The sequence below is a fragment of the Ornithorhynchus anatinus genome, chromosome 13, assembly GCF_004115215.2.
Source record: "Ornithorhynchus anatinus isolate Pmale09 chromosome 13, mOrnAna1.pri.v4, whole genome shotgun sequence".
Lineage (NCBI taxonomy): Eukaryota > Metazoa > Chordata > Mammalia > Monotremata > Ornithorhynchidae > Ornithorhynchus > Ornithorhynchus anatinus.
This window is the reverse complement of record NC_041740.1, coordinates 33,318,162-33,342,138: the sequence shown is the minus strand read 5'-3', so window position 1 is coordinate 33,342,138 and position 23,977 is coordinate 33,318,162. Positions and strand designations below refer to the sequence as shown.

General features: G+C 36.9%; 1 protein-coding gene across 2 annotated transcripts in view; it reads right to left on the bottom strand.

Moving 5' to 3' along the window:
- The window catches only part of UPF2 (UPF2 regulator of nonsense mediated mRNA decay), a 59,824-nt gene that overhangs the window by 10,133 nt on the left and 25,714 nt on the right, over positions 1-23,977 (bottom strand). For both annotated transcript variants that reach the window (XM_029077359.2, XM_029077360.1), the window contains exons 7-19: positions 21,249-21,352; positions 16,517-16,602; positions 13,718-13,826; positions 12,328-12,441; positions 11,662-11,778; positions 9,537-9,722; positions 6,595-6,798; positions 5,508-5,783; positions 4,272-4,455; positions 3,570-3,709; positions 2,782-2,883; positions 2,355-2,453; positions 849-1,016 (exon numbers count right to left, since the gene is read on the bottom strand). In XM_029077359.2, the coding sequence (XP_028933192.1) occupies positions 849-1,016; positions 2,355-2,453; positions 2,782-2,883; positions 3,570-3,709; positions 4,272-4,455; positions 5,508-5,783; positions 6,595-6,798; positions 9,537-9,722; positions 11,662-11,778; positions 12,328-12,441; positions 13,718-13,826; positions 16,517-16,602; positions 21,249-21,352 (1,889 nt within the window). The remainder of the gene's footprint in view (positions 1-848; positions 1,017-2,354; positions 2,454-2,781; positions 2,884-3,569; positions 3,710-4,271; positions 4,456-5,507; positions 5,784-6,594; positions 6,799-9,536; positions 9,723-11,661; positions 11,779-12,327; positions 12,442-13,717; positions 13,827-16,516; positions 16,603-21,248; positions 21,353-23,977) is intronic.

Here is a 23,977-nt window from a genome sequence, read left to right as displayed (position 1 = left end):
TCCTATACTGCAACAAATTTCACCTTTCTAAAAAAGCCAAAGAAATTTTTGCCAGAAAGGCCAACTCCCAAAAGCAAATAACAGTATTTTAAAAGATCAGAACAAGAAACGCTTTCTTTCTCAGACATACCACAAAATACCAGTGATATTTCTTCACATACGATACTCCTAGAAATTGAACATTCCATGAAAACAGTCTGGAAGAGCTAAAAAAAAAAATCTACTCAGAGACTCCATGAAGTCTCTTGGAGTTCACCAATAACTGCTCTTAATGTAGGTCTGGAAAAGGAGTATTTTATCTAATTTATGTTTAACACAGAGGTCCAATAAAGAATGCTTTCTCCTTTTCCAGAAAGAATAACACAGTTTTTACACATACTATATTTTAATGCATGCCCTCCAGCTTCTTGGTAACCCAATGCCCTTCAGTAACCTAATCTTCAGAAACAAATAGGCCAGTTAAGAGTTTTTCACTGACATGCTAGGCCCCTTTTTTCCCACAAGTCTAGATAATAATAGTCACAAATAAAGCAAATAATGTAGTAATAATGCATTCATTTCCAAAAAAGTAACAGCCAGATAAGGCTTCAAGGTAGGAGTTTATAAAACTAATCTCAAACAGAAATGTTCCCCCACTGTGGGCAAAGCAGTTTTTTTGTACTCACCCATGAGCTTAGTACAGTGCTCTACAAACAGTAACTGCTCAATAAGTACCGACTGATTTGATGAGTATACCCTTGTTATACTGCAATACTACTGCTGATTATAATGTTTGAAACAGTCATTAAAAATCAAAGATAAATTGAAATGTGTCTACGTTTAAACTGATATAAGGTGCAATCACTTACTTGTTGTTTGTTGCCTTTCCTGGTTAACATGACAAATGGCATTGTATCTGCAGACTCGGTTTCTCCTTCCCCCCCACCCAGTGGAGGTCCTTTTCTCAGCTGGCTTTTGAGATGCAAAGGGATAGCGACATCAAGTTGGTGCACCTTAACAGACTCACCACTGCGTTGCTACATAAAACAAAATGTTTTCAAAAGTGTAAAATACCATTATATATATATATATTAACATTTACATAGCATAGAAAATTGTTTACATTTTAAATTACAAAAATGATCTGTTATATTTCAGTTTACTTTTACTTTCTATTGGATACTATAATTATAATTTTAGCATTTATATTGCATTTTGATTTTTCTTGAGTGCTTAACTATCATTTTTATTATTCCACACAATTCCCTGAGGTATATCCCAAACTGGATAATCATGAAAACTACTGCTTCTTATTCAAAACATTTTTATTATTGAGAATCTCCTGTAAGTTATCATCTGTTTTATGGAGACCTAAGAATAATTTTAATCTACTACTGGAGAGATTATTTTACACAAAACCTTTTGGAGATGTGATTTTTTTTGGAAAGTGAATTTAAATTAATTGCTAAATGAGGTGTATGCAAGACTATCAGAGAAAAGATCCATAAGACTTAGTTATTGGCAACAAATCCAGTTTAAGCAAAATCAAAACTAGATTAAGTCTAAAAGAAGTAGCTAAGGAAAAGGAAACAGAAGAAGAGTTTGAATGAACAGATTCCTAACTGACTTTCCTAAAATTAAATATAGTTAACAGTGCTGCACAGTGCTGGCACAAGACTGAATGGAGGTGGTACTGAATTCTTTCTGGCTTCTAGGACAGGGCACTAAATAGTACCCTTGTCAAATGAAATCCCAAATACCGCTTCAAGGGGTGACCAGCAGGCTTCTCCTCAGCAGGTTTAGTTCCATTACGCTCTAAATGTGCTCAATTGTGATTTGGTGAAACTTGATCATAATTATCTCTGTTTATCTCTGTTTTAACAAGTTATCACTAGTTGAGGCAAGTTCTCATCAATTACCAGGATCGCTACTGTGGTCTGAAATTCCAACATAAGGTTTGTAGGCAACAACTTATCTATCTTTTGTAAAATTTGACTGTTAAGCAAAATGCAAGAAAAAGGTAGGAGAGAGGTAGAAAACGAAGGCTTGTTGAAAGCACATTTGGGCACAACGGAGGCATGCTGCCCAAGCCCTGAGGCTTTTACATCACCACCCCCTTCCTGAAAGGTGTGTGATTGGATTAAGGCTTAGAGGACAGTAAGTTTTTCTGGACAAGTAGTTCCACATGTGAGCTATGCCGGGTTAGCAAATCTACTATGGAAGAAAGCGATCAAATAAGAATATATAGGGCCCTCATTTTTCAAGCATTCAGAGCCTGGTTAACAGAAATTGGAGGGAGGGTGAGAAAAAAGGGAAGGCTGAAATGCATTTTACTCATGTTTTAGTCTTCAGGAGAACCCAACAAAAACTGATACCTGAAGATTTTCCAGCATCATTTTATCCAAAGCTTGAATGAAGTCTTCATCCTCTGCACATGGAACATGCTTTAGTCCGCCTCCTTTAATCATCACCTCCTTGTAGGAAAAAGAAGATCACAAATTTAGGTGGCGATCAGAGGTGGGGGGTTTTTTGTGTCTGTGTCCAGCAAAATGTCATGAAAAAGTGAGCACATATGTACTACCTCGTGATAACCTGGAAAAAAATGCAAGAGAAAAAATGCCTGTGTTGTATAATAAGATATAGCTCCTCATTTTTACTTTTAAAAGGACATGATGGTAGGGGAAAAACTAGGTCCAAAAGAAACCCTCTCTTTATAATCTGTATACAAAGTTGCTAGTTATTACTCAAACTACATTGAAATGGTTGCTGAAATATAAAAACAATGTAATTGGTAACACATACCGTGTTCTCTTCATCAGTCTCATTTTCTTTATTGGAGTCTGTTAAGTAATCTGTATTCTCCTCCTCTTCTTCCTCTCTCTCATCATCATCATCAGAACCCTCCTAAAATAATGTTTTTAAATTAAAAGATAAATGCCATGTTATATAAAAATTTATTTTAACATGTCACTATGGAACAGTAAAGGTATTCCTACCATATAAATCCCATTTCCAAAAGTTCAGGATTGTCATTTATTGTCACTGAGTTTCACCTACTACAATGCTTGCTTAGAATGGTAATGTAAGGTCAGCTGACAACAATTACTGAATGCCTGTAGCTGAAAATTCACTTCATTATCTTCTCTTAATCTGGACATTACAAAGACTCTTTGTAGGGCTCTTCCTTCTTTTTAATAAAGAGCAACGTTTGCAAACCTCCTGTATTTTCCATCCTGAGAAACACATCTAAAAACAGATTGAGTTTCTACACAGGGAAAGGCTGAAAACTGCAAATATAGAACCCTACTGGCTCCACTGAACAGATCAATTTGGTTTCAACTTTATTCATCCAAGTAGGAAGTACCACAATGCTTGGGGAAATCTCATATCAGTAAAGAATCCTTTTTTATTGATGAGAAATTAAATCATTTCTGATTTGGGGGTCTTTGGAATGGTGAGCTGTTTCAGACACTCTAAATTTCCAGGTTAGTTGATACTAACCCAGCACAACTAGAAGTGCTGGAGCATTTACTGGAAAAAAAATATTTCCTTACAAGTATGTTCATTTTACTTAATAATTTTGTAATCACCTCTTCTTCAGGTTCATTTACTTCACTTTCATTTCCAGACTGTTCTTCAATCTCTGCTCCCCCTTCTTCCTCTTCTTCATCCTCTTCGAGGTTTTCTCCTTCGGCCATGGACTCTTTTGAATCTTTGTCATTCATAAGGCCTATTCATTGACAGACAAGAAACCTCTTTCAATATCAGAGTGTCTCAACTGAAATCTATATGAAATAGTTTGACAACACCAATGACAATTTACTGAACTATGAAACTCTAATGGTAAGTTTCTAAATGAGAAGTGTGGATTGAACCAGCATTCATTACCACAGGTACATACACGTGACTAATGTTTAAGTGCCACAATTACCACATTTTGGGGGATTTCCTTATGAATCTTACTAACAATAACCTCTCGCCTCAAAACTTGAATATTAAGAAAAAGGCATTCTTTGACAATATTCTGTATTTTAAGAGTGAAGTATAGGGATGTTCAGAGATGTTTGGTAGTTTTCCACGGCTATCACAACTAATCCTATGGGTATTTCTTCCAAACCGGTATCATTTCACCAAATTAAGTAATGTGCCAGGCATATATTACCTAACGTTATTACATAACAGGCAAGACTAAAAATCTAAATGAAAATTGTAATTGATAATGGAATTAAGTAAAAAACCTGAACTACTCTGGCAGGTATCACTTTTACTTTCTCTCTGAATTATTTGCTTACCTAGTTTGATTAAGAATTCTCGTTCCAAGTCTTGTACCTGTCTGATAGATTCTTCCAGAGAAATGCAGAGTTTGATTTTTGGTCTTAGCAGTTCTAGAGTATCACTAATCATGTAATCTATATCAATAGGAAAAGGATGGTCTTTTGTCCAGACTTCCAAGTTTTTCTTCCACCAAACATATCGCTGGTAATAAATGGAATATAAATGTGAAAATAAGAAATAGAACATATACCACAATTTTAAAGAGTCCACCAATTAGAAGTATTTTACAAAATTAACAACTGAATTTAAGAATACTAGATATACGATGCATTTCCAGCTTGATTTTCAACTACTTGCACAAAAAGAAAGAAAAATTATTTCATTAAAAAATACCTAAAGTAAGCAGCCTCATCACTATTCCAAGTAACATAATAATAATAATAATGACACAATCATCTCCATTAGACTTTAAATGGTTAACTAAAATATCAGAATAATGGTAGGAAAAGATACCAATTCTGAAACAAGTAAACTTTGGGGTTTTTTTAATTGGCTTGAACAGGTGTGTGCTAGGGTAAATTCCTCACCTATCCCCACAAAATTGTTTTCAGACCAAATAACACAAAGCATTACTTCAAAAAAAAATATGGACTAGAAAATAAGTATTAAAGTTTCATTTAATAAATTCCACCAGAAAAAGCAAGACCTTAAATACATAAAAAAGAAAAATCTATTCCTGAGATTCTTAAAGTTAAATTGCAAGGGAAGAAGCTGTGTAATACACATATGCCTTCATTTCATTTCTTCCTTACTACTTTCCTTCATTTCCGGCCCTCATTTCAGAACATAAAAGCTCATTAGGAGAATTATAAGTTGTTAAATCGAAGCAAGCATGTCCACAAGAGACATTTATTAAATTTGCATAAAAGTGATTTTAAAAAAACCTAGTTTCACCTGGATTAAAGAGTGAATGAAGAATTTTAAAGCCTATGAACTTTTACTTCAAAATATAGAAACGCTAATTCCTATTTCTGGACATGAAACAGCTGAATATAATAGCTCTTATATGTTCTCTATTAAGACCAAGAATCCAAATATTTAAAATCGAACAACCGCAACTTATATCTCTACATACAGATCCAAGATGTAGTTTTTAAAACTTCTTTTACTCCATGAGAGAAGTGAAAAAAATGACGGTGAGCCAATAGTGCATAAAATGCTGTACAAAGGCAAATGTGTAAATTTTATCCCACCTGAAAGTATACAAGGAAACAGTCCAGTTTTCGTTTGCTAGAGCCTCTGTCAAAGTACTGGCCACAGGTATCCAGAATGGTGCACACTAGTCGAATTCTAAAAAGATGCTCAGGAGGGTCCAATGGACTTGAGGTTCCGTCAGGATTCACGCCAAATGAAGTAAAGGAATAAAGAGTTCTAAAAATAACTGCTGATTCCACCATCCGATAATTGTAAAGTTCTCCCAAGAACTTGGCACTGCTGATACGCCGCTGGTTAAACTTAGGTTGGTTAACCTTCAAAACAGAAAATCATCTGATTCAAATGATGCATTATCAAAGAATAGTGGCACATGGTTGTAAGTGGGCCAAATTCCCCCTTCCTGATGCACTGTGACAAGTGAACTTATTCAGGACAATAATCTTTCCCAGTAATAATTTGGTAACTTTTTTTCCTCTTGTAGATAGAACATGTCTTCTAAGTTACATTTACTCAAAGTACTTAGAGCAGAAGAATAAGGAATTCCTGCCCACTATTAGCTCTCTGAGTGCAGGGACTGTTTTTTCCTTTTACTCTAAGTTTCCAAGTGCCTGTATAACTGTTTCCAAGCTCTGTGTAGAGGAGGCATACAATAAATGCTGTTGTTGATAATGATGAAGAAGATTCTGAACAATAGCTGGTCAACCATAGGTCTCTCTTCCCTACTACTTATATATCCTCTAGGTAATCCAATAATTACCTAAGAAAGGGATATCAATATGGCTTTGCACTGCAAGGATAACATCCTCTAATACTTTAATAAAACTTATCATAATTTAGAATAATTCTCCAAAAGAAGCAGTGAAATATTCCTCAGTAAAAATATTAAAAACCAAATTTGTAACAAAGTAGAGAATCTTAAATTAGCCAGGTAGTTGGAAACCTCTTCCAACACAATACTTAGCAAGCTAATGAAAATACCTACAAATAAATAAATAAATAAAATCACCATGGAAATAATGGACTTCCAAACTCTCACTGCTAAAAACAGTGCATTACTAAAGGGTTTTATTTTAATGTTTCCATTTAAGTGGGGGGTCGGAGCCTTGAAAGAAAAATAATTTTTACCTCCATTCCTAGTCGAATATCCTCTAATACTCCATCCACAACATGAATTCCAACGTCTTCCTGGTAGAGGACTAAACCAGCTAAAAGGTTGGCTACACAATGAATACTATTATATTTTACATTCCAGATGTTTATCATACAACAAATAACATAGTCTTTCACTTCTGGGTCCTGCCAGGGCAATTTGCGCATCTGTCTCAAGACCTAAATTGGGAAGATTTTTACAAAGTTAGTTTTATTAATACCAAGCTTTGAGAGATGTCATTTTTCTTATCTCAATTGTTTAAAGTATTTAACTTCAAAAATTTTCTACTTCTTTGCCCAAATTCCTGAGTTTCTGAAGTTGCGTATATTAGGGAATGCCAGCATCGCCTGACTCCAAAGGCCACATTTGGAACCACAATAAAACTCTAATTTTAATGAACCTCAGGGAACCATACAAGCAAACAATCTGAAATTTTGTCCAATTGATCTCAGTTTTGTTTTCTTTAAAAAGGAACACATTTTAAAAAATGGAAACATGAGACACTATGGATTCTGGGACTCGGGATAAGCAGGGGCTACCTCCAAAATTGTCCAATGGCATCAGCCCAAAGGAATGCCCAAGGATCTGTCTTTGCAAGACAGGGGGAACCTTGGCTTCACAAGCTAAAATCAAGTGGACAGAAAGTCAACTTGTGCCCAGCAAGCTAATGGACTACTCTCATCTGCTGAGATCATACTCTCCCTACTGTAGGTTTTCTTTTATTTTTTCCATCATTGAGCCCCTTTTTTATTTCCTGTTTCTTACTGACAGCCAAAAGCATATCACTCGTCATTAAAAAACAAAATGGAAAGAGTAGAATAATTCTCTTCAAAATTCAAGGTCATTTTTTTTTCCCAAAAATCACATGTCCTTTGAGACTGGTTTAATGAAAAACCTTTCTAAAAACACCAACAACCAAGAGGTCGGCCTGCCTCAGATTAACCCCAATCAACACTGATTTCCCTTTCCCTATAGTCAAGTCCATGCCAAATCTGTCTAGTAGAAAAAATGATATTAGCTTTCAATGCCCCTTCCTTTTACCTTGGCTATTTCAATTATTCCCCATTCAAATATCAAATGCTAATAGCTTCTAGCCTGATAATTTGCTCCCTTCATCCCATCCCTTTAGCAAAAGACCATTTTTTTCCCCTTTCCCTCATTCTTAAATTCTTCCCATCTTTTAGGCTTCAAATATACCCTCACACCACAAACCTAGTCCCTCAATTTCTTTAATTGTCATCACCGCCTCTCACCATTTGTGTACCTCCTCCACTTTTCTTTTTATCCTCTGACAAATTCAAATTATGGTTCCCCTTTCAAAACTGTGCATCATTTGCCTCTCCAAATCACTTTTATCCAGAACACTTTGATCTCTCTGTGCTTTCCAAGACTATCAGCTCTTGATCTTTTCTTCCCATCTGCTACTCTATGCCTGGAAATCATTTTCCCTTTCTTTCCCTCACCCAGGTAACCTCCCCTTCTAACAATGGGTCCTTTACCAGGATTTAAAATTATTTTAAGTAGGTTGGTGATGAACAACTTCTGCCTGAGTTCCCTGTCATTAAAATAGGGTGGGAATGGTCCTGATACCTTGCCTCTTCCCTACACCACCACCACCCTTCGCAGTGATGTCTAGGTACCAGTTGGGGCAGAGGTGAGGTGAAGCAGGATGGAAAGACTTGGTAAAATATAAGTACTGGGGTAGATACAAATCAATCCCAAAGGACACAGTCCCTTTCCCACATGGGGCTCACAATCTAAATAGGAGGGGGAACCATCTCCACTTTATAGATGAGGCAACAGAGGCATCGAGAAGTTAAGTGACTTGCCCAAGGTTATACAGCATGCAACTGGCAGAGCTTAGATTAGAACCTAGGTCCTTTGACGCCCAGCCTGGTACTTTTCCCAATAGACCACGCACTTCCTGTTCTACATACAAACTATACAGCTTGAAAAAGTCACACTTTACATTTTGGGTAAAAATATATGTAATCGTGAAAAGTATTTCACAGTATGGTTTATGAAACACTGGTCTGCTTAACAGAAAGTTGGGACTTAATTCATGATTTCATTACACATTTCTTTGGATAATAATCATTTGTCTTAGTTTTCTGCATTGCAAAATTGAAAGAATACCTGCTGCCCATCTAATTTTCATTTAGGCTTGGAAAAATTAGATATAAATTGATCACAGAGCACCTCAAACAGAAGAGAGCCTATGTGAACTAAACAACATCACTTAATCAGCAACATTTTTAAGCACCTACTGAGCAGAGTAAGTTAAACTTCCTTTCCAAAAATCTTAACTTCACAAATTAAAAGCATAAGAAAGGAACCCGGTTGATCAAATCCATCCTTTTTTAGGAAAAAAAAAAGGATGTAATTTAATTGGATGGGATACCATTATATTATTACCTCAGAATATACCATCCTCTTAGTCACCTAAGGTCTCTTAAAGTACTCATAATACTAACAGTAATAATAGTATTTATTCATCACTAGCTATATATATATACTATACTAAACACTGGGGAAAAAAGTCCCCAGATGAGATGTAGACCTAGTCCCTGAACCCGAGAGGGCTCATAATTTAAGAACACATAGGAGAAGTGTGGTTGACAAGACACAAAAGGTGAACCAAAACAAAAAACAAAAAAACCCCAAGAAAACCAAAAACAAACAAAAAAGAAGAAAAAACTTGTGTTTAGTATTTACATCTGCTTTGAGGTTATTTGTTTATTCCTTATTGATTGCCTCCCCTTTACAATGAGAGTTCCTTGTGGACAGAAATTGTATTTTACACTTTCAACATGTCCCTGGAGCACCTTGTTCAATGGTCCAGCCAGAGAAGATACTAAGTAAACACTACTGAAGTGGTGATTACCTCCAAAGATACAAGATTGCACATTGGATTTACCTTCTCAGTGGTAACTTTGGAGAGATCCTTGTAAAGCAGTTTACGAATATATTCCTGAAGAGGGGGCCGCTTCTTCTTCACAGTTTTTTCAGCTGGGGGAGGGTTACAGTAGTAATATGCATTCTCCACCATTGTGACATAGCGGGCATCGAGATGCATGGCTTGCTTCTTTCTCATCATTTGTTCCTGAAAACAAATGCTTCTAATTAGTTCCCCAAATTTTCATTCTAGCATTTCTAAACTCCAAATCCATCTTGTGTGCTTTGGAATAGGAACTTTTCATGATGAGGAACTAAAAAAAAATATTACTGGGATTTTGTGGCTCACTTTATGACAATGGAGTGCTTTTACTTTCATAAGCTCCTCATGATTTAAAATTGACTTTCATTATGATAGACATATGACAAGTTACTTCCAAAAAAAAAAACTTTACAGAAAAATAAATTTATGACTGAATGACTTGATTTCTACAATTTAATATTCCCTAAAAATTTGGTATTCTTTAGTGAGAATGTCATCTCTTAGTCTGTAATGTCTTCTGGCCACCACCCCCTTCCCAAATAGACTTCTGCGTACTGTGAAACACACACACACACACACACACACACAACACGACTGTTCCTCATAATTTGAAGAAGACACCACTGATGGGGAAATTCACCTATTCGAGGTTGGGTGGTTGGAAAGGTCATTGCAGGACCCACAGTCAAAGTCATTGCAACATAAATAGTGTGTGTACAGATGATTTTCCTATTTCAACTCAGAAATAGTTGAATAAAACTGCATTTTTAAAGGAATAAAATTTAGTTTTATAAACTCTAGTTTACAAGTTATTTTTGTCCTGGTGTGGATACTCATTAGGAAATCAATAATGTGAGAGTTATATTCCTTAATGTAATAGCCAGAGCAAAATAAAATTTTAACAGTGTCTCACTAAGACATGGAAATTTTAACCAATACACCTAAGAAAATGTGATTTAAATAACTGATGCGCAATAGGAAAATAATGAAATCTAGGATGAAGAGTGGAAAGCAAATTTAACCAAATTTGCAACATCATTTGACAAGAAAGGCATGTATGTGCAGAGGAAAAGAGGCACAGGAAAGGTAAGGCTGTCTATAGGGAATCCATATCTACAGTCTTCTTTTGACACTTATCAGAAAAACACTGAGAAAAGTAATTAGGAACAATGATGAAGAAATGATCTTTTATGCCTCAACTTCTGACTAGTGGAAGCATTTTTTAATCAGTACATATGAAGTGACTAACTGAAGAACCTGAGGATGTAACTTCAGTGTACAGAAAAGTCTTTAAAAAAATCAGATTCTGATACACACCTGTCACACATGCTATATGACAGCTGCCTCTTGCCACTAAAAATTAACATTTCAGCAACTTTGCTCACTATATTTAGGGAAAAAAATGTAGCTATGTCATATTAGTTTTTTTGATCTGAGGATTATTAGCAAACTCAGAGAAATTATTATATCAAGATATGAGTTATAAATAAAGCTAAAACTGAGTTACATATTATAAAACACAGAAGCCTATTTTTGGATTATGGAAAAGCTTCAGAAAGGAGGTTTCAGTATTTAAGAAACTTCAAACTAGATGGGCTGAAATAATAAAAGATGATTCTTGAGGATGTGACACTCTTGAGTCTACTGTTCTATGTCATTTCCACCCGTTTCTTTTTTACTTTAAAAAAAAAAATTCAGGGCAGCATTTTCCTGAGTGTGCACTCCATTCCTACTCCCAACTCTCAGAGAAAATATCACGTGTAACAATCCTTAGTACTTAACCAGGTACGGCCCAGTGGCATAAAATCTAAGTGGTTTGCTTGGAACAGAGTGCTTTTTAAAAGGTGAACTGCTGAAGGCCACAGATCTAAGTGCCCTCCGACACTTACTATTGGTTCCTTTGGACCCCCAGGGATGAAATACCATAGGTTAAGTGAAAAATTAGCTAGCTGACACCACCAACCTCAATTTGCAGAGTGCTGGCTGAAAACTGGAAACAAGAACCAGACCCTGTGGCACAAAGCTGAGGCAGTAAGATGTTTCGGTCGGCCCTATTTACAACTTTGAATTCTCTTTCACAAAATTAGTAAATGTTGGATCTTACCAATAAAACACTCGTTCTCAAGTGAGATTCGGGAGACCGGAATAGGAATCTTCCACACGTTTCCAGCAGAGTGCAAGCCATTTCAATATGATGATGGGAAAAGTCTGATAGAAGCATCTGAGAAAACATTTCTAAAGTACTTAAAACCATGTTCCATTGGTAAAAAAAAAAAAACCCAAAACACGTATAGTTGCTGTCAAAAATCAATTTCCAAAAGTTCTTTATTTTCTGAATATGAACTAAAATTCATTTAAAAAGGATAAACTATTTCAAGTTCTCAATCTTCCAGAGATTAACTGTCCTTACTGTCAGAAATATTTCTTCATATCTCCCTTAAAAGCTGCCTGCTGAAATGTTTCTCAGTGGAAATAGAAAAGATCTGGATGGACCCCCTTCTCCATATTCTCGATGACTATTACTATTAAGCCTTCTTATGTCCTGATGAAACGAAATGATTTGCTTTCTTAAATTATCATTTTATCTGGTCTTGTAAATACAATCTAAGATCTTTGCAGGCTTGATAATTCTTCTGCCTCAAAAAACTTCTATCCTCCAAGTCTGCATAAAGTGCTCAAGAAACAATTCCAGTAAAGCAGACTTACTCGATCCTCACAAGAAATTTCAACATAAGAGCTATTTACTAAACTCATGACAACAAACACTAACCTTTAAACAGTGCAGGGTATCGTTTTTAGTGAACATTTTAAATTTAGTTAGTTCTCCAATAAACCGAACAGTTTTATTCTTTGTTTCGATATTAATCTGGTCCTTTTTTCGTACCTATAGAGAAAAATACATACGGCATTAAAATGATATGTTTCTCAATTACTTCCAAAGAATTTCTTCGTTTTGATTTTTAAATTTACTCTCAATTTTTTAAGATGAATACAATACATGACGCATAATTTATTGTGCTAGTACTCTTCAGAAAAATAGAGAGTAAGTAAATTTTATCCCTTGGCATAACCAATGATTTACTTTAATGAAGACCATAATCACTACTTCAACGGTACTATTTTTAGATTATGTCAGCTGGAGTCAAGATAAAATGGGTTTTAAGATAATTTTAATAAAGTTAAGGAGAAAATGATTAAAAAGCATATTATACAACTGTCCTCTTCTATTCATCATTTTATGCCCTTCCAATAAAACAAAATACAGAGTGATAATTAACTGTAATGAGAACTTGGGGCTTGCCTTCCTTACTCACCGACCTTAAAGAAAAAGAGTAAAGCAAGACTAAAGAAACCATTATTCAGGAATAAGCTTGTGAGCAGAATGAAAGTGTCATATAACAATAATAAAAGAAGTGTTTATCAAATTCTTACTAGGAATTAAGTACTATGCTAAGCACTGGGCTAGATAATCATATCAGACACAATTCTTGCCCCTCATGTCCCTCGCAGTCTAATGGGGAGGGAGAACAGGCATTTAATTTCCATTTACTAATGAGGAAACTGAGGCAGAGAAGTTAAGTGAATTGCCCAAGATCACACGGCAGGCAAGTGGCAAAGCCAGGATTAAGACTTGGGTTTCCTGACTTCCAGTCCTGTTCTCTTTCCATTAAACTATGCTGCTTCTTATCTAACTATATCTAATTAGCATCCTAAAGCTGAACCTATATCTTTTTAATTTACTAATTTGAATCTTGCACTAATTCAATTCCAATTCTTAAATTTTTATATAAATTCAAAGGTAAAAGTTCCTCAGTGGCAGGACCAAAATATTTTTTTCTTGGTTATTTTTAAATGAAAACAATAAAAACTGAATTGATTTCACAGGCTGAGCACAGAAATAGTGCTCTTCTGTGTTTCTGTACAAATTATACATGAAACCAATTAAAATGTTTTTAACTGGATAATCAATAGCTATGCTCCCACCCATTTAGATCGTGAGCCCCATATGGGACAGAGACTTTCGTCCAACCTGGTGGTCATGTATCTATCCTAGTGTTTAGCAGAGCCCTTGGTACATAGTAAGTGCTTAACAAATACCATCATTATTAATCCTATTTCTAGGCCTATTTGTCCAAGAAGGTAAGAATTATAAAACTTACATGAAATCTGAAATCCCCCTTTAGCATAGAACAAAGATCCTCTGCTACATCAGACATGCAGGGATGCAATGTGGCAACCAATCTTGCATAAAATGGTAGCAAATCCAACCTGAAAAGTTATATGTATGAAAGGTCAAGACAAGTCAAAAGTAATCCATTTGAATACACCAAGTTTCTCTATTACTCAAAAGAGCCAGAAAATGCCACTTATCAACATAGGGACTTAATAACACAGTGATATAATTATGAAAGAACATGTGTTGATTGTAAGCAGTGGATTCTTTTGCCTTAATTTTCTTTTTGGAATTTGAAATTCAGAAATGCACAGAAAGGGAACATCTGCTACTTTAGGGGTAGTATTTATTAGTAAAACAAATAAGTGGGCCATAAATTCTTCCAAAATATCTACCCACCCTAATATCTGAATAGCATATATATATATTACAAGCACCCCTTGCCAATCTAAATTTTCAGTTTACCCAAACTACTTTAGGTTCTCAAGTGAGGACAGGGTTAGGTGCCTCTCTCTGTCCTGGGGATCCAGAACAATGGAAAAACAGAGAATGACTACACACCTCACTTGCCTGACCTGAAGAATCACAAGCTTTCAACTGCCATTGTTTAAATGACCCTGAAGCAAGACCTGGATCTAGAATATCTGGAATTTCATGTATCAAAATATTTCTCATAATCCTGGGTAATCTTAAAGGATGCCAACTCTACTCAAATAATTCCGCTTGCCTAGGTTTCTTTATCACTTGATGTCTATTTTTCTCATATCTTAAATGAGAATACATTTTCAAATTTTTATCCATACTCACGCACTTTACTCTTCTAATTTTCAGATATATTCAAGACTTGATGCTAATTGTTATTAAAATGGGAAGAAAACAAAAGAAATGCCTCCCTTTTCCTCCCTAATAGGAGTGATTTAAACAAGATTTAGTCTGGGACCTGAAAAGGAACATCTTAAAAAGGTAGAAATCTCACTTTTTAACACTACTAAGAACTTAATTTCCAAGTTCAGACTGCAGATAAAACCATTTCAGAAGAAAAATACCCATGGGATACACTTCAGGCAGAGAAAAAGCAAATCTAATGAATCTGAAAAACTGTCACCATTCCATCAGAATTTCTCTTTATGAGAGCTAGTTTCCCTTTTACGTTTTGGTACATGAGAAGCTTCAGTGAAAGCTACACTGGAGGAAAAGCAAAGCAAATGAACTTCATTTTAAACCATTTTGGCATAAGGGTAAATTTATACAATTATTTTACACTGCCATTTAAAATCTTCTCAGGAAAAGTTACTGACTGTTGAACTATAAACAGAGGCACCATTTATTTCTTTTAAACTTTATAAGTGTTTCCGTTTCCACATTCAGTGGTATTCTCTTTCTATTTAACCAATAATAAAACACTTGCTTGTATTTCCAAGGCCTGCTGGACCAGGCAGTCAGGTTGGACAACTTATAATTAATGATCGACACATTATTAAATAGCTGCTAGACACTAACTCCAACCAATATTAGTCTGAAAAATGGAACAGTGACAAAAACAAGAAAACTTTGATAGTTTGCCATCAAGGAAAAAAAGAAGAGAATGTTTGCCAGTTTCTCTCTCCCATCAATCATCTTTTGAAAAGGCAACATTGGGAGTTCCTCCTTTTAAGATCTAAGGCATTTGACTACTGAAAGCCACTAATTTTATCTCCTAACTCAAAATACCTGGGAAAAATTAAATGTTAGAGTGCCTTGTTACTGTTCATTTAAACAATACAAAGAGTTTCCTTCATAAGCAGTGCCACGCAGGGTTGATTCCGAAAGGAGAAATAAAGAAAAGCCTGGGGTCAATTACCGTGAAACTTGCATCAGAGGTACCCAGGGTAATTGCAGCTCAGGAATGGAAAAACTCCAATGCAATAGCACCACCAAGTGGGAAATGTCTATTTTACAAGAACATACTTTTTGGTTACCTCCAAAGACTCCCAATTTTTCCTTTTTGGGTCAAAGGAAACGCTTGAGAAAGGATCGTCTCCCTGTCTCTACCTTTCCAAAACTGGCCTATCATTATGGCATTCTTCCTCACATCGGTTTCTGTGGATGACTGAATACCAAAAAGTTGGACCTTCTCCTAGTATTCCTCTCCACCTCAATTCTTCTGATAGGGAGTTGGGAAGCAAGAGGATTAACTGCTATCAATCTGCCTTACTTCTGAGTTCTGTGAGAAAGAATTTTATTTACCAACATATTTATTATTATAATAACTTATTTGTAAGCTCTATTCTCGTATTATAATTAGTCTACAAGGACACAAGACTCTGGACCAAAAGAACTCTTTGTCAACCTTATCTGGTAAATCATGCTGCCCCTTTGCTTAGCTTGAGATTTTAATACCAATGGTTGGGGCTCAAACTACACATCAGGTATTTAAATACAGTCCTTTCAGAAGCATGCAAAAGTATTGCTAGTTTTCAGTGATTTCCATATATTTAAGTTTTTAAATGTCTTCCTGTTTTATGAAATGAAAAGTTGGGATTTCATGTTTCCCCCATTTTTCTAAAATAAATAATAATTATGGAATTTGTTAAGTCTATGTCCCTAGCTCTATAGTAAGCGCTGGGGTAGATTCAAGAGCATCATGGAAACCTTTGGCTTGAATACATTCAACAAGCAAGTGATAATTAGGACAACCATAAATTTGGGGTAAAACTGCCTCTATAAAAAACAACTAAAGCAATGTAAAAATCATTCTATTGAAGGAATGTAAGTGAAAATGACTCTGTAGTTATGCAATGCCTACCTTTGTCTAGGAACTATAAAGAGGGCTCGTACCAACTTCCTTCTATTTGCTTTCGTGTTCATATTCATGCAAAAATCCATTGCTGCCTAAAGTAGAAAAATCAGGTATTTTTTAAAAATTTATCAATATACAGAAAATAGAGACTCTACTTGCTGCTGTGATATCTTAATGATCCCTGAAAAATAAACAAAGCTGATTCTAAGTGCAAACACAGTTCTCTCTTCACATAATGGAAAATTATGTGATACCATTATTAGAGTTTATGAAATGTGCATATTTAAGTAAAATTAAATTTTTAATAATAATAATAAACGATAGTGATGATGGTAACATTTGTTAAGTGCTTACTATATGCCAAGCACCGTTCTAAGCGCTGGGGAAGATACAACATAAGTGGGTTGTCCCACATGGGGCTCACAATCTTAATCCCCATTTTACAGATGAGGAAACTGAGGCACAGAGCAGTTACGTGACTTGCCAAAGGCAAAGAGCTGATAAGTGGAGAAGCTGGGATTTGAACCCACGACTTCTGACTCCCAAGCCCGGGCTCTTTACACTAAACCACACTGTTTCATGCTACTTTTAGGGAGCCTTTCTTGAACTGGAGTAGAGATATTAGTTTTGGGGCTTGTTTGGCAGGTATATACCAAGGTAAATGGGAAAATGATTTGGAGATGCTTTAAAAAGGTAGACTAGCACGAGACTTCGTTCAATCTATGGATAGAAGAAGGCATTCTATTGGGATCCCTGTAGAGGATGAAGATTAGAGGGGAGAGGTGGAGGGGGATTTCTCATAGCAGGTCTTAGGAAGGGAATGACATACCTGTATTACATGGGTCTAGAGCAACACAACTCAATCAATGTAACTCTACAGTCTCACACAGTGTAACATGGACACCCAGTTCTCCCCTGTGCTGGCTTTTGACTGTGTGAGTTCATCTCTTCAGCACAAGACCATTCATGCCAATGCAAGTGCGGGAGACTTTTTACATTCTGAGGCACATAAAACAAAGGAGCAGCAGACTCTAGGTATCTTCCCACCTCTCCCCGCTTCCACTGACACTGAAGGGTTGCTCACAGATCCCTGGATGTGTTTGGTGCACCCAGGCTAAAAAAAAAAAAGGTTGAGATGCAGTGTTTTGGAGGGCTGGCTATCAGGCCTCCGGGTAATGTAATTTACATTGCATCAAAGGCAGTCTTCTTATCAGTTCTATGTCACAATTTTAGTTTGGAAAAAAAATCCATCAATTAAACCAATGGTAGTACTGAGTGCTTGTGTGCATAACAATGTACCGAGTACTTGAGAGAGTTCAACACAGGCTTTTTTTTTTTTTTAGGGTATTTGTAAAGTGCTTACTATGTGCCAGGGACTGTTCTAAGCACTGGGGTAGATTCACGCTAACCAGGTTGGACACGGTCCATGTCCCACATGGGGCTCACAGCCTTAACCCCCGTTTTACAGATGAGGGAGCTAAGGCACAGAAGTCAAGTGATTTGCCCATGGTCACACAGCAGACAAGTGGAGGAGCCGGGATTAGAACCCAGGTCTTTCTGACTCCTAGGCCCGGGCTCTGTGCACTAGGTCATGCAGCATCTCTAAATTGGTAGATATGTTCCCTGCCCATGAGGAGTTTACAGTCTAGAGGACAAGATAGACATTAAATTATGGATATGTGTGAAAGTGTTGTGTGGCTGAGGGAGGGGTGAAAAAATATCCAGTTATACCATGAATTCTAGAATACCACCGAACTGAAGATGAGGGTCTTCTAAATTAGGAACTTTATCAATATACAGTATCAAAGGAAAAATGTTAATGTTCAGTTGGTTATCTTAGCTTCAAGTTAATAAATTTAAATAACTTAAAATGGAATAATTGCAGTCAAATAATATTTTAGCTATCTCAAGCTCAAATTAACCTCCCTCAGAAGGTTAGTTATGGGATTAAACATGAATACTAATTTAAAATTAACATCAACCCTGAAGAAACTTGTTAGTTACAATACCTTAAGTGAATTTTCAGATTTCCCTATCAAAAACTCTATTACCACTGGTTGATAGAATGTGATCTTATATCACATTAGAAACCAGGTCTCCAAGGAAGCGGCACAACTTGTCACATTTAATATCTAACTACACTACACAATATTAGAAAATAGTTCACAAATGGAAAATTAAACTTCTACATTCACCAAGCCGTAATTTAAAATGTTCACTTGCCTTTGGCAGGGGAGTGAAATCACTTCTCATTTATTAACTTTTTTCTTCCGGTATTGCAAATGGACAGTATAATTACATGAGCTATTTAAAATTTACATCGAACTAAGGTTATGAGCTAGTTAAAATAATACAGAAAAACTGAAACTATTTCAACCAGTTCAACCATACAAAAGCTTTGGAATATAAGAACTGAAGAAAATTGATCTTCTACATTATTCTTAAGAAGTGGACTGAAAGAACAAACATATGAATCACCACTTTGGCAGGACACAATTCCTAAAAATCATGACAGTTACTAACACCAAGAGACTTAAAAATCATGAAACAAAACAAAAAGAGAACCTAAGGAAGCCTCTCCCAATTATCATACAACTACCTTATACATTTTGAAATGTAAAGAGAGAAGAATGAATGATTGGAAATCCTATATGATTTAATCAAACTTAAATCATCTAACTTCATCTTGGAAACACTGATTAAAACCCTTCTGGGCCACTGTCTAAGATGCGTGTTATTCAAAAAGAAAATGTAACCATTTGTTTCATCAACTGACATACCAGAGGGGGCTACAGACTGGAGAGGTGCCCTATGACAAAAATTGGTCCGTAGCCCAAACCTTGGAAGACTGCCCAACTAAACTAGGCCAGGGATATAGATTTGATCTGGGATGGAGTGTGAGGCTCGGCGCTGGTTCTCAACTTTCAAAAGATCCTCACGAACCTCGGTTCTATACTTCTTTTGGAGGTCCCACTCCATTCAAGGTCAGGGGGAACTTCCCTAGGGGGAGCTTCTGATCTTTATCCAACCTCCTCATGGATGGCCTACCTGGGAAGCAGATTTGGCCCAGAGTAAACTCTTCAGGAAGGCTGCAAGTCCCTCAGGCCTATTCTTGACCCAACCTGAACCTAAATGGTGATTTGGGTACTCTGGAAGCCACTTGAAAAATCAGGATAGGGACAGCTCCAACACTCACAGCCTGGGTGGCACGAATACTTTCCTACCCAGACTGCAGGGATGGCGTACACTGCTATCACCTTTTCCTCTCCAATCTATTCTCCCTTGACATGGCACTTAGAGAGCTGCTACTCTGATGAGAAGCCTTCTGTTTCACTGCTAGGGCCGATGGCCCTTTTTGGGATCTGGCTAGGATGCTAGGGAAAAAGATTTCATTTCTCTCACCTTGTTCCCATTAAACCGCCCAAGACTGCCTATGTAGCAAGTGACACCACAGGAGTTAATATTTTCATCAGCTAAGTCTGCACTAAATGACCTAGGGATTCATCAGGCTACATTTAGTTCCATAATTACCTCCCTGACTTCTTGGTCCAACCCAGTCCTCACACTTCACTTCTCTATGCCAACTTCTCATCTATCTCATCACTGACCCTTGCACACCTGTTCCCTCTGGCCTGGAATTCCCTCCTCTTTCACATCTGACAGACCACTGCTCTCCCACTTTTTATTTCTAAGTATTTCTAAAGTCACATCTCTTTCAAGAAGTCTTCCCTAAGCCCTCATTTTCCCTTATTCACCCCACTTCTGCTCCCCCCAGCCCCGAGAAGCAGCATAGCCTAGTGGGTAGAGCACAGGCCTGGGAGAAGGAGCTGAGTTCTGATCCTGGCTCCATGACCTTTCTGCTGTGTGACCTCAGGGAAGGCACTTAACTTCTCTGTGCCCCAGTTACCTTATCTGTAAAATGGGGGTTAAAACTGTGAGCCCCACAGGGACATGGACTGTGTCCAACCTGAGTGGCTTGTCTCTATTCCAGCGCTTAGTACGATGGCTGGCACATAGTAAGCATCTAACAAAAGCCATTCAACCACCCTCTCCCCCCAAAAAAGCCTATGCACTTGAATCTGTGCTCCTTAAGCACTTGATATTCTTTCATAAAGTACTTATGTACATAACCTTATTCTCTCCCATTTCCCCTGTCATTTATTTTAATATCTGTCTCCTCCAAACTGTAAGGTCCTTGTGGGCATGGACTGTGTCTACCAACTCTAATTTTGTATTCTACTGTGTGCTCTGCATGCTGTAAGTACTCAATCAATACCATTGATTGAATGATTCCTTCATTACCAAGAGACCCTCCTTCAACTTAAGATGGTATTAAGACTCTACAAGAAAGGAAAGTCATTCACTCCAAGAACACATCTTAATCAGCTATTGTAGGGAAATCTGGCAGGATGAAATTTACACCCATGAAACTCTGATAGACAATTATATAATTCTTTAGATGGGAAAGAAGAGAACAAAGACTCCAGTAGAAATCAGGAGCAACCTCACCGCTGCTGCAGTTAGGTACTCATGTTACATTTAAGACATGGCTACTATACTATAAAGGAGGGCAAATTTGGCCAAGAGCCTAGTTTTTGATTACATAAATGATTATAAGTCAAATAATTCAGCTAATGCAGCTAAAAATGGAAAATTAGAGAGGGTTACTATCGACAACTTTTGCTCTGCCGATCTGTGACTTTCCCTGACGAATGATAAAGTAATACACAGAACATACCTTGTCTATGAGATCCCGGTTGACACAGTTCGGCAACTGCTGGAGGAAGGCATCTACTATAAGCTTAAGGTGAGATCCAGTACTGGCTTCTTCATCCTCTTGTTCTAGTGAAATAATTATAAATGACCATATAAGTATAACCTTGACCAACATAATGCTGGACTCTTGGTAACTGTATTCTGGACACCTAAATCATGGAAAATCAATCAATGGTATTTTTTGAGCATTCACTTTATGTGGAGCACTATACTAAGTGCTGAGGATAAAGAGCTGACAAAGTATTCTGCTTTAGATTAATCAATGGTATTTATTGAGAGCTTATTATGTGCAGAGCACTGCTCTAAGTGCTTGGGAGAATGCACAACAACAGAATTAGCAGACACAGTTCCTGCCCATAATAAGCTTACAGTCTAGATTACTGAAGAATATAATTTAGTGTTTAACGGGTAGTACCAGAAGCTTTGGCGAACCCAGTGGCATAGATCATTAAGAAAACCAGGACCTCAAACACATCGCAGTATTCTTCAGATAATGGCTGTGAGGCAGGGGCCATCACTTTGGATGAGGGCAATTTACCACCTTATAGAAACATTCTGCGGACTGCCTGTCATGTAAAAGTGGGGAAAGCGGTTTTTTTAAATAACTGATCAGTTGGATTTATTGAGTACTTACTGTGTGCAGAGCACTGTACTAAGCCCGAGGGAGAGTTCAATTCACCAGAATCGGTAGATACATTCCCTGTCCATAAAGAGCTTACATAATTATTAGTTTATTATTATTATTGCAGTTACTATGTTACTTCCTGGGACACTACGTGCTATGCAGCACGGCCTAGAGGAAAGAGTATGGGTTTTAATCTTGGCCTCGCCCTTTTCTGCTCTATGACCTTGGGCAAGTCACTAAACTTCTCAGTGCCTCAGTTGCCTCATCTGTTAAATGGTGATTCAATGCCTATTCTCCCTCCTCCTTAAACTGTGAGCCCCATGTGGGACAAGGACTATGTCTAACCTGATTGACTACCCCAGAGTTTAGAACAGTACTTGACACACAGTAAGTACTTAATAGATATTTGAATTAATTAAGCACTGTACCCAGACCTGGGGTAGATACAAGATAAAAGATTACCTGTTTCAAGGTTCTAGGAAATAAATCAAGGAAGGGTGATTGAGGAGTTGGGATTTTAGGAGGGCTTTGAATGTGGAGAAACCTGTGGTCTGTCTCCATAGGAAGGGAAGGAATTCCAAGCTGAGGAAGTAGTGTGGGCAACGGGACAGAGATGGGAGACTCCAGAGAGGGCTATAACTTGAAAATTGGCTTGGGAGAGATGAAGATGGCAAATTGTGAAATAGTAGGTGAAGAGAGCAAAAAGTTAAAGAAAGAGCCAAATAGTGGAGAGCCTTAAAGCCAATTGGGAGTTTTTGTTTGATGCAGAGAAACGCAGGAAGCCACTGGGGGATTTTGTGGAGAAGATAGTAGTCAATTGTTCTAAGTCAAGTAGTTAATCGAATGTAGCAAATAAGTATTTCTAAACAATGGCCGATATTAGAATTCAATCAAAATAATACTCGTCTAGTATACCAAATAATCATCATCCCCTTGATTCTATTTATTGCTATTGTTTTTGTCTGTCTCCCCCAATTAGACTGTAAGCCCGTCAAAGGGCAGGGACTGTCTCTATCTGTTACCGATTTGTACATTCCAAGAGCTTAGTACAGTGCTCTGCACATAGTAAGCACTCAATAAATACTATTGAATGAATCATAACAATGAAATCCTTACTCTAACAAAATCTGAAAATTTTGCTTCAAATTCTCACACTTAGTATATAACAGTACTTTGCCCACAGTAGGTACTTGATAAATCCTACTGAACAAATTAATGTGTGAAACTATTTGAAGACTGAATAGAGTGTTAAGACTGATTGCAAAGGAAGTTTCTAACAAGGTGCTCAAGCATAACTTTAAAAATGGCAGGACTGAAAACATGAAACCTGGATACTAATCCTGGTTTCAAGACTTGACTCCTGTACGGGCTTAACTTTTCACTGCTTGCACTTTCTCCTCTGTAAAATGGAGATTAAATACCTGTTCTCCCTTCAAGTGTGAATCTGAACTCCACACGGGACAAGGACTATGTCCAACCCGATTATCTTGCTTCTACCCCAGCACTTAGTACAGTGGTTGTCACACAGTAAGGACTTAAATGCCACACTTACTGTTAGTATGATTGTGCTGCTCATACTGAACAGTTTTGAAGGTTCTACAATTTGTAGGTAAACATTTTAAATAAATACTAGGACCTAATTTTGCCACAGTGCACAATTATGCAATTGAATATGAGCATATCTTCATTTTGCAGCTTCAATATAGGTATCAAAATTTGATACAACTACCTCCAAAAGTGATAGATTGATGGGTAGAGACATTTGGGAAAAAAACATTTCATCCAAATTCCTTTACATAATAGCTGAAAATAGTATTATCTCCTATTTCAGATCGATGGCAGTTTACACATATCAATGACTTACTTGTATCCAGATTTAGTGAAGGCACAAGCACCTTAGCAAACAATACACTTCGCAAAAATCCAACAACAATAATAATAATAATGATGATGTTGGTATTTGTTAAGCGCTTACTATGTGCCGAGCACTGTTCTAAGCGCTGGGGTAGACATAGGGGAATCAGGCTGTCCCACGTGGGGCTCACAGTCTTAATCCCCATTTTACA